The 10,474-nt window shown below is 58.7% G+C and overlaps 1 protein-coding gene across 1 annotated transcript in view; it reads left to right on the top strand.

Moving 5' to 3' along the window:
* MAST3 (microtubule associated serine/threonine kinase 3) overlaps positions 1-9,097 on the top strand; it is a 26,851-nt gene extending 17,754 nt beyond the window's left edge. The window contains exons 8-27 of the mRNA XM_057387062.1: positions 58-267; positions 350-451; positions 1,182-1,314; positions 1,808-1,875; positions 2,203-2,288; positions 2,410-2,618; positions 2,897-3,035; positions 3,231-3,363; positions 3,472-3,637; positions 3,861-3,962; positions 4,224-4,346; positions 4,617-4,726; positions 4,849-4,994; positions 5,268-5,500; positions 6,047-6,247; positions 6,331-6,557; positions 6,660-6,782; positions 6,889-7,025; positions 7,224-7,408; positions 7,516-9,097. Coding sequence (XP_057243045.1) covers positions 58-267; positions 350-451; positions 1,182-1,314; positions 1,808-1,875; positions 2,203-2,288; positions 2,410-2,618; positions 2,897-3,035; positions 3,231-3,363; positions 3,472-3,637; positions 3,861-3,962; positions 4,224-4,346; positions 4,617-4,726; positions 4,849-4,994; positions 5,268-5,500; positions 6,047-6,247; positions 6,331-6,557; positions 6,660-6,782; positions 6,889-7,025; positions 7,224-7,408; positions 7,516-8,528 — 3,846 coding nt within the window. The 3' untranslated portion in view covers positions 8,529-9,097. The remainder of the gene's footprint in view (positions 1-57; positions 268-349; positions 452-1,181; positions 1,315-1,807; positions 1,876-2,202; positions 2,289-2,409; positions 2,619-2,896; positions 3,036-3,230; positions 3,364-3,471; positions 3,638-3,860; positions 3,963-4,223; positions 4,347-4,616; positions 4,727-4,848; positions 4,995-5,267; positions 5,501-6,046; positions 6,248-6,330; positions 6,558-6,659; positions 6,783-6,888; positions 7,026-7,223; positions 7,409-7,515) is intronic.
* Positions 9,098-10,474: the final 1,377 nt, after the last annotated feature.

A 10,474-nucleotide genomic window follows, 5' to 3' on the forward strand; every position in this document is an offset into this window, starting at 1 on the left:
CCAAACCCATGGCACAGGGACATGAGCCCCCAGACATCACCACCCCCCACCTTGCAGGCCACAGCCCAGATGGAGGAGCGGCTGCAGGACACCATCAGGAACTTCGCCCCAAGCAGCACCCTGCCCCTGGCTGACGGCGTGCTGGGCTTCATCCACCACCAGATCATCGAGCTGGCCCGTGACTGCCTGGCCAAGTCCCAGGGAGCTCTCATCACCTCCCGCTACTTCATGGAGCTGCAGGAGAAACTGGAGAAAATGCTCCGAGATGTGAGTATGGGGTGRATCCCCGCCTGGTGCCACCTCCTGAGGCCACCAAGAGATACCTGGCTTCTGTCTCTGTTCCCGGCAGGCTCAGGAGCGCTCCGAGAGTGAGGAGGTGAAGTTCATCGACCAGTTGGTGAGGAAGCTGCTGATCATSATCTCCCGCCCTGCTCGACTCCTGGAGTGTCTGGTAAGACATGGAAGCTCCTGTTTTTTCTTTCGTGATCTGTGCCAGCCCAGAGAGGAGGTAAAGCCTCCAGGATGCTCTGGAAATGCTCAAGGCCAGGTTGGATGGGGCCTGGACCAACCTGGGTGGAGTGGAAGGTGTCCTTGCTCATGGGGTTGGAACAAGATGATTTTTGAGGTGCCTTCCTACCCAAACCATTCTGTGATTCTGTGAGTTTTCAGGATTTTTTTTTTTTTACTAATATGCTGAATTTCTAAAGCACTCACCTTGTGCTGCGGTTCCTGCAGCAGGAAGAAGGAGATTTTCATCTCCCTTTGTTTTCCCATTGAGGCCAAATCACGGAGCCACGTTTTTTTTTCCATCACCCTTGACATGGGGAGTGATGGGAAAGATGGAGGAATGATGGGAAATGATGGGGAATGATAGGGGAATGATGGGGAATGATTGGGAAAGATGGAGGAATGATGGGGAATGATGGGAATGATGGGGAATGATGGGAATGATGGGGAATGATGGGGAATGGTGGGGAATGATGGGGAAATGATTGGGAATGATGGGGAATGATTGGGAATGATGAGGAATGATGAGGAATGATGAGGAATGATGGGGAATGATGGGGGAATGATGCATCCAGGGCTTGTCCTCAGTCACAGCTGTCACCTGCAAGGCTTAGAGGAAATATTTAACTTTGTAAAATCCCTCTCCTCGACTGTGCTTGGTTTCCCCCATCCAGGAGTTCGACCCAGAGGAGTTTTACCATCTCCTGGAAGCTGCAGAAGGACAYGCCAAGGTCGGGCAGGGCATAAAGACCGACATTCCCCGCTACATCATCAGCCAACTGGGGCTCGTCAAGGACCCTCTGGAGGGTAAGGAAACACTTGGGCTGGGGGCTCTGAGGCTGCAGCAGGAGGTGGGCTCCCAGTTTGGCCACAACTGGGAGCACTGGGAGGTGTCAGGGGGACCTGCAGGGCTGTGCTGGTGCYGTGGCAGGGGAGGTCACAGCAGGAGCAGGATGATGGCCAAGACCTTCTGGCCAGCCCCACATCCCTTATTATTGCTTCCAACACGTTCAGCAAAGCAGATTAAGCTCAAAAACACTTAATCCGCGGCCCTGGGGGGGGAATCATAATCCCTGGAGAACGCAGGAGTGAGTATCAAAAAAAGAATTATATAAAAGTTTAACCTCGCCTTGAACCTCTTAACGCCATGACCTGAATTTCTCCATACGACAGCTCAAACAAAGCATGTGGCTAAATCCCTGTGGGGTGTCCGAGTTTGGAGGGAGAGTGGTCGGGCAGGGGGGGATTTTGGTGGGGGGTCAAGCATGAGGAAGGTAAAATCCATGCCTGTCACCTGCAGAAATGGGGCAGCTGGATCACTTCGACAGCGGGAACACCATCACGCCGGAGAATGACGATACCTGTGAGGTGAGTGCAGTCCTACCTGTGTATCCCACCTGCTGCCTCACCCCACAGCAGAGCTCCTCACAGCTGTCCTAGTCTGGGAGATGGCAGTTTGGCTTGTCCCCAAGGGTGGTTGATGTATTTGGGGGTAGAGATCTCACAGTCCCTCATTCGGCTTCTTGAGTGGACAGAGCTCAGAACGGGCTCTTGATCTGCAGAGCATCTCGGGCTTCTGCTTTGGGGTTTGTGGCTGGAGAGGGCTCTGACCCAAAGAGAAGCTTTTGGAGGTGGTAGGTGATGGTGCTGGGTGAATTCCTGCTGGGAATCATCAAAAACCTGTGTTTTCCTCAGAGCCAGCCTTCAGTCGCCGTCCCGCGGAGGAAGCCCTGYGARGGCGACTTCGAGACCATCAARCTGATCAGCAACGGRGCTTACGGGTGAGYTGGGGARSTCCTATTGGTGTCTCCACCTRTCCAYGACCCCAAAGCYCTCCCTGTCCCAGCCCTGTGGYGTGGTCAGTGCTGRTGGAYGTGTGTTGAGCTCCAGCCGTTCCTCCAGGGCCGTGTACCTGGTGAGGCACAGGGAGACACGGCAGCGCTTCGCCCTCAAGAAGATCAACAAGCAGAACCTGATCCTGAGGAACCAGATCCAGCAGGTGTTCGTGGAGAGGGACATCCTCACCTTCGCYGAGAACCCCTTCGTGGTCAGCATGTTCTGCTCCTTCCAGACCCGCCGCCACCTCTGCATGGTCATGGAGTATGTAGAAGGTGAGAGCAGGGCTGGACGGTGCGGGGACAAGGGGACAGTGTCAAAGTCTGGGACACAAGGACACCATGTGGACACATSTCCTGCCCTGCCCTGCTCCAGGGAGCAGAGGAGATGCTTTTGTGCTCCTGAGTGTCACCTTGATGAAGGTGGTGGCCATRGTCACTCAGGAGAGTGTCTGTGCCCTGTGGCCAAGGTTTGGCTGCTCAGAGGGTCTGGCTGGGAACCTGCTGGGTCTGCTGAGCTCCCTGCCCTCYCTGAGCCCCCTGTGTCCCCACAGGAGGGGACTGTGCCACCCTGCTSAAGAACATGGGCCCTCTGCCCGTCGACATGGCCAAGATGTACTTTGCTGAGACCGTCCTTGCCCTGGAGTACCTGCACAACTAYGGCATCGTSCACCGYGACCTCAAACCTGACAAGTGAGGCTGTGGGTCGGGTCYGAGCAGGGCTGGGGTTGGGTTTAGKTGGGGAAGGGTTTTGCAGTGGGTTTTGCTGCCCAGAGACTGGTTCTGTGCTGTTGATTCAGGACCAGAGGTCCTGGGGTGAAGCTGGTCCTTCTTAGGTGTCCCCAGAACCAACCAGCAGCGTTTTGGGGTGTCTGTCTTCCCCTGCAGCTTGCTCATCACCTCCATGGGCCACATCAAGCTGACGGACTTCGGCCTGTCCAAGATTGGCCTGATGAACATGACCACCAACCTCTACGAGGGGCACATGGAGAAGGACACGCGAGAGTTCATGGACAAGCAGGTACCAGCCCCACTCCACGCCACTGACCGGCCACCCCAGGCTCTGGGACAGCCCCAGGCCATGTCACCAAGGTCACCACGGAGGTGTCAGCCCCTGCTTGCCCCGCAGGTGTGCGGCACCCCGGAGTACATCGCCCCCGAGGTCATCCTCATCCAGGGCTACGGCAAACCCGTGGACTGGTGGGCCATGGGCATCATCCTCTACGAGTTCCTGGTGGGCTGCGTGCCCTTCTTCGGAGACACCCCCGAGGAGCTCTTTGGCCAGGTCATCAGTGGTGAGTKCCAGGGGCAGCTTTGCTGTTCCCAKCAGCTGTGGCTCATCCTTGAGCTTCATTCCTGCCTGTCCTGCTCGGCTGAGSAGAGAGGAGGCTCCTCAAGCTTTGGTTCCCACTCTGAGTGAACACTTCCCCTGCTGCAGCTCCCCGGGGACTTTCCTGCTGCCTAAAAGCATCCAAACMCTTTCAGGCTCTCCAAACCCCTTTTCCTCTTTCTTTGCAGATGAAATTATGTGGCCAGAAGGGGACGAGGCTCTTCCCTCAGACGCCCAGGACCTGATCACGCGGCTGCTGAGGCAGTGTCCCCTCGAGCGCCTGGGCACGGGTACGCAGGGCAGCAGCTCTGGGGGGTGACCTGGCACCCTGATTCCCATCAAGCTTCATTTTAAAGCATGTCCTGCCACTCTGAGGGTGCTCAGAGCTGGTCTCCTGCTCAGGGATCCCCCCAGGAAGGCTGCTCAGGGCTCTGGTCCGTCCTGTTTTAAGCCATTTGATGTGTGGAGGAGAGACTGTGCCGTTTGGGATGGGAGTGGAAGCATCCCAGATCCTGCACTGTGCCCCTGATGTGGCTTTCTGATCCTGGCAGGAGGTGCCCACGAGGTGAAGCACCATTCCTTCTTCCTCCACCTGGACTGGAACGGGCTGCTGCGGCAGAAGGCTGAGTTCATCCCCCAGCTGGAGTCGGAGGATGACACCAGCTACTTCGACAGTGAGGCCAAACCCGTCCCTTCTCCCCCTCTGCCAATCCATCATCCCATCTGGGATGCTCTCATGGGAGATGAAAAAAATCTCCTGGGTGAAGCTGGGTCACAAAGGTGACACAATCCTTTCCAGGCTGCTCACCCTTAATGACTTCTCCCCCAAAATTGGCATTTGGGACTGGGCTGTGACCCCGTGGGTGTGGGTCCCACCTGGCCCCACAGCTGTAGGGTGCWGCAGGCAGGGTGACACCCCTTCCCCCTCGGGCTCTGGCTTGCAGCTCGCTCCGAGAGGTATCGCCACCTGGATTCGGAGGATGAGGAAACCAACGATGAGGAGTCATCAGTGGAGATCGGGCAGTTCTCCTCCTGCTCCCACCGCTTCAGCAAGGTGCCCCAGCYCCTCCTCCAGCACCCAAAACGCTTTGGCACCACAGCCAGTGCATCCGTGCCGAGCCTCGGTGTCAAAGTTGACACCAGAGCGTTCCCAAATTTCTGCTGCTCTCCCCTCAGGTGTACAGCAGCTCAGAATTCCTGGCGGTCAACTCCACCCTCAGCCTGTCCTCCTCGGAAAAGAGTCACTGYGATGACAAAGAGGAGCGCTGGGACCGGCACTCGGGAGATGAGGACAAGGGCCGGCCGGCGGGCGCTGAGCCCCGGTGAGTGGTCAGCGGGGGCTGTGCTGCTGGGGTGGGCTCGTGTCAGTGCCCAGGGCTTGTGCCAGGACCAGGGCTTGTGCCAGGACCAGGGCTTGTGCCAGGATCGGGGTTTGTGCCAACACTGAGGGTTGGTGCCGGGAGCGAGGATTTGGACTGACATCATTTGTGGTGGCACTGAGGGTTTGTGCTGTTACTGAGGGGTCAGTGGGCACTCAGTGCCACCACCCTCGCCCATTTTGGGTTGTCCTGAGTCCCCCTGCTCATCCCACGCAGCCTCCGTTCCTGGACGTCCGGCAGCGTCACGCCGTACAGCTCCCGGCACGAGCGCAGCCGCAGCCCCACGGCGCTGCCCAGCACCCTCAGCCTGGACACCATGCCCAAGTTTGCCTTCTCYTCGGAGGATGAGAGCCCTTGTGTGGCGTCCTCCAAGCCAGAGAGACCCAAGTTTGTGGTGGGAGACTCGGACGTGGGGACCGGCGGTGCGGTGAAGCAGTCGGCGCTGTCCGGTGCGTAGCTGAGGGCACYGGTGTGGGATGCTCTGAGGGCAGCTGATGTCTGATCTGGGTTTACCTAAASYAGARYCTGGACAGAATKGAGAGAATCCAAAGCAGTTCTGTTATTGCAGGGCCTTCAGGGCCATCCAGGGCAGTCCCAGCCCAGCCAGGGGCTGCACCCACAATGGACAATGGCTCACGGCTTTTTCACCCTTTCTCACTTTTGTCCATTTGCACAAAATCGGGGCTGAATCCTCCAATTGCAGCTGCAGCCAATGCAGTCAAAAACTCCAACTTGGCTCCCCCCAATTCTCTGTTGTTTCCATCTCTTGGGGCCTGGCCCAGGGAGGTGTCCTTGAGTTTGGGGCTGCAGAGGAATTGTTTTGTGTAAAAATGGGAGAGCAGGAGCTCAGCGCTGTCTGTGGAATCTGGAGTTAAACACTGAAGGATTCCAGGGTTACAGAGACATGGAAATAGAGAAGCTGAAATCCAGGGGTCCTGTATGAAACAGGGTGTCTTCTCCACATCCCCAAACTCTCCCTTCTCCCCTCTGCGCAGCCGATCTCGTCAGCCTGAACCGCATCCGCCTGCGGAGCAACAGCACKGGCACCAAGAACGCGACTCCCCGGAGCCTGGAGCCGAGCGGGGGCCGCCGGCTGAGCACCCAGAAGGACCTGCCGGAGCGGCAGAGAGCCTCGCTGGGCAGCCGGGTGCCCAAATCCGCCTCTGTCTCAGCCCTGTCCCTCATCATCACCTCAGGTCCGTGTGCTCTGTGGTTCATCCTGCTGGATGGTCACTGCCACGTGGTTTTCCCAGGCTGAACCRGCTTCTCCTGCTTGCAGATGACTTYGGTGGYGGYGCCCTGATGAGCCCCATCTCCCCYCACTCCCTCTCRTCCAACCCCTCTTCCCGGGACTCRTCCCCGAGCAGAGATTCCTCRCTGGCCATCGCCAGCCTGCGGCCRCCCATCATCATYCACAGCTCRGGCAAGAAGTACGGCTTCACYCTGCGAGCCATCCGCGTCTACATGGGCGACAGTGACGTTTACACCGTCCACCACATGGTCTGGGTACGTGCTTGGGGTCTAACGCTGCCAAACACTGCATTTCCCGGTGGGAAAACCCCAGGAGGGAACTTTCATCCCAATAAAATCCGTGTGTGTGGATTGCAGAGCGTGGAGGAGGGGAGCCCTGCACAGGAAGCCGGGCTGAGGGCGGGCGATCTCATCACKCAYGTGAACGGCGAGTCCGTGCTGGGTTTGGTCCATCGGGATGTCGTGGAGCTGCTGCTCAAGGTGGGTGCCCAAAGCTGCTCTGCTCTCCCAGGATATCAACTCTGAGCAGCTGAGGTGGGAGCTGGGTCGGATCCGGTGTTGCAAAGATTTGTTTTCCATCCCTCAGAGCGGGAATAAAGTGGCCCTGAGGACCACTGCCCTGGAGAACACCTCCATCAAAATCGGCCCTGCACGGAAAAACAGCTCCAAGACGAGGATGGCACGGAGGAGTAAAAAGAGCAGGAAAAGGGATGGCCAAGACAGGTAGGTAAAACTGGGATAAAATGGCTTTTGCCCCAATTTGTGGCATTCTGGGGTGTCTAGTGGAACCCAAAACTGGATTGGATGCTCTGGATTGGTTGTACCAGAGGTCCACTGGGGTCTAGTCCTGCTGTCACCAGATCAGCAGACTTGAGACTGACACCATTAAGGAGTAACCAAAGTTATTCCCGTCCCCTCTAGCAGGAGGAAATCCCTTTTCAAGAAGATCTCCAAGCAGTCGTCGGTGCTGCACACAAGCCGCAGCTTCTCCTCCGGCCTCCATCACTCGCTGTCCTCCAGCGAGAGCCTCCCGGAGTCCCCCACGCACAGCCTGTCCCCGGGTCCCACCACGCCGTGCCGCAGCCCCGCTCCCGACCTGCCCTCAGGTACCCAAAGCGGGGACATTGGCTCGGGGCGGGGCAGGGTGCTGCGTGTCCCTCGGGGAGGCCGTGTCCCTGCGTCCCTACAGTGACCTTTTCTCTTTGTACGGCAGATGCTGTGTCCCCTCAGAGCACCTCTCCCTCCTCCAGCACCCCAACGTCACCCGCCGGCCACGTGCGCCCCAGCTCCCTGCACGGGCTGGCCCCCAAACTGGGTGGGCAGCGCTACAAAGTGGGACGTCGCAAATCCACCAGCAGCATCCCCCCCTCTCCCCTGGCCTGCACCCCTTCCTCGGCCCAGCGCCCGCCTTCCCCACAGCGCTCCCCGTCTCCGCTCCCCGGGTACCCCAAAACCCCCCATTCCTTCCAGGGCAAGACCCTGTCCCCCCCCACCATCGTCCGGCAGAGCTCCCGGCCCCGCAGCGCCGACTGCCCCCGCTCCCCCCTCCTCAAGCGCGTCCAGTCGGCCGAGAAGATCGTCACCATCCTGGCCGAGAAGAAATCCGCCGGCGGCCGCAAGCTGGGGCTGGAGATGTCCACGCTGGATGGGGAGGCCCTCGGGGAGGGCGACGCGCTGCCGTACCCCGGGGAGCACGGGTACCACCCGTCCAGCTCCCGGCTGACAGAGCGGCACGACCGCGACCAGGAGATGGTGGTGATGCGGCGCCTGAACCTGTCCGAGCGCCGGGACTCCTTCAAGAAGCAGGAGGCGGTGCAAGAAGTGAGTTTTGACGAGCAGGAGACGGCGGCGGGAGGCGAAGACGGCGGCAAGAGCGAGGAAGGGCAGGGCACGGCTGCCCAGGAGCCGCCGCCGCCGCCCAAACCGAARCCCGGCACGGTGCCGCAGATCGCGGTGCAGGGCTCGGAGAGCGACGAGCAGGAGCCGGCGGTGGCCGAGTGGGAATGCCAGGGCTCCTACCCCATCAGCAGCGCCGAGCAGCCGAGCGGCAGCAYCTCCTTGCCGTGGTGGGACGGCTGCGAGCACCGGGACCGTGGCTCCCAGCAGCAGCGGAACTGCGGGGAGGGATCCGCCGGCCACTGGCAAACGCCGGCACAGGGCCAGGAGCCACCAGGCGCTCATCTCCCGGCTCCCCGGGGCACGTGGAGCGGGGCCAAGCACGCCTGAGCCACACGCTGGCACCAGGGGTGGCTCGGTGGCATCCCGGTGCCTCCCCAACGCCCCGTCCTGTGCGGCAAATCCGCGAGAGAAACGTCCCCGGAGCCGCTCTGGACATTGGCGCTGCCCCGGCTCTTGGMGCCCCGGGAAGGCTTTTTGTACTCCCTGAAAGATGCTCATATTTTTATAGAGACGCAGGAGCTTTTCCGGCGGCGGCGTTTCCCCAGCTGGGCCCCCCCGACCTCTGTGTACAGAAAGGACTCGATGCAAATATTCCTTAATTAATTTATTACTTTTTATAAGCTAAAACGGGCAGTGCAGGACCGTCGCAGGGGCCAACCCAGCTCTGGGAGTCCCAGCCTTTTCCGTGCGTCTCCCAGCTCCCAGCCCACTGTTTTCTAACCCACTTGCTTTTCCGTACTTTTTAACTTCAATTCTAGCTGGAAACACCCYGGATCTCCTAAGAAACCCGTAATTCTAATATTTAAAATTAAAACARAACCCCAAACCCACAGCAACATCCCCAAAATGCTGGCGCTCCGGGCTGGGATGCAGAGGGAGGGCAATTCTTTGCATATTGTCAGATGATGAGCACATGGATCATTTTATAAGATTACAGGAGATATAAAAAGGTTTTAATTATTTTATTTGGAGATTTTGTAGCCACGTGGCTCCATTGGCCCTTCCAGGTGAGAAAAGCAGAGACATCTCCACAAGGTCAGCAATGAGATGGGAACATTAATGGGGTTTTTTTAGGGTCAGTTTTTTTCTCTTTCCATTTCTCTGCCATCAAACCCTGTGGTTTTGGTTGATCAGTGCACAGACATCCACAAAATCCCAATTTTCCTTGTTTTTTTTTTTTTTTTTAATTAAAAAAAAAAAATCACCCCAACCCAGTGAGCGCCTATGCCGCTTCACTTGTAATTTGGGAATTTCATCCTCCTTTCTTCCTCCCCCCGTCACCCTTTATGTGACAAACAACAGCTCAACCCATCATTTCTCCCCTATTTCTGCCGTTTTCTGGGATATAAACGTTTCCATTTGTTGATGCATGTTCCGGCTTTCCCCCGTGCCGTGGTTTGGTGCCAGCACCGTGCCGGTGACATGGGGGTGACCATCCCTGRTTTGCCGTCCCCGCTGCCATCAGGCATCAATCCGTGCCCCCCAGGCGATTTTTTGGGCTGCGTGTTGGATTCTTTCGTGCACGTGTGGTTTGTGCCAGGCTCCGTATCCCGCTTCTCCCGTCCGACTGGTGCTGTTCAATCCCCCAAAAAACGAGCAACCACAGCTGCTCCGTGTTCCCTTTGCTTCTCTCTCCACTCTCTGTGTTAAGGTTTTGGGAAGGCAGCGGGGTTTTGGGGACACACCGGGCACCCCCTGCCCGCTGGCACGGCGGGATGAGGGGGCTCGGCTGCGCACCCGTGGCGCGGAGAGGGTGGGAAGAGGGTTTTGTTTTTTTTCATGGAAAATGTCTTAAAAGCCAAGGGGACTGTGTTTTCCTGCCCAGCGMCCGGCTCTGTTTGTACCTTCGCGAAGTTTTATGTTGGATTAAAATCGTCCCTTGCGCTGAGTGTGGTGTCCAGAGCTCGGGGATGGTCCCGGAGGGTGCAGGGCAGGGAGTGCCCRCTCCGGGGGGGATGGCGAGGGGTGAAAGGGGCCCAGCACAGCTGGGAGGGGAGGGGATGTGTCCCTGCAGTGGCACCGGGATGGCTGGCACCCAGCCTGGCTCCGGTACCGGCCCCGGCTGTGGGTGCTCGGTGCAGTGCCGGTGCCCGGAGCAGTGTCCCACAGCCCTGGCGCAGTCCCGGTGCCGTGCCCGGTGCTCAGGGTGGTGCCCCATGCCTGGAGCCATGCCCCGTTCCCGGGTCCACGTGCGGTGCCCGGTGCCTCATGCCCGGTGCAGTCCCAGGGCAATCCCGGTGCACGGTGTGGTCCCGCTGCTGAGCCCCGTTCCC

This window comes from Malurus melanocephalus, unplaced genomic scaffold (genome assembly GCF_030028575.1).
Source record: "Malurus melanocephalus ecotype Western Australia unplaced genomic scaffold, MMel_1.1 scaffold_1122, whole genome shotgun sequence".
NCBI lineage: Eukaryota > Metazoa > Chordata > Aves > Passeriformes > Maluridae > Malurus > Malurus melanocephalus.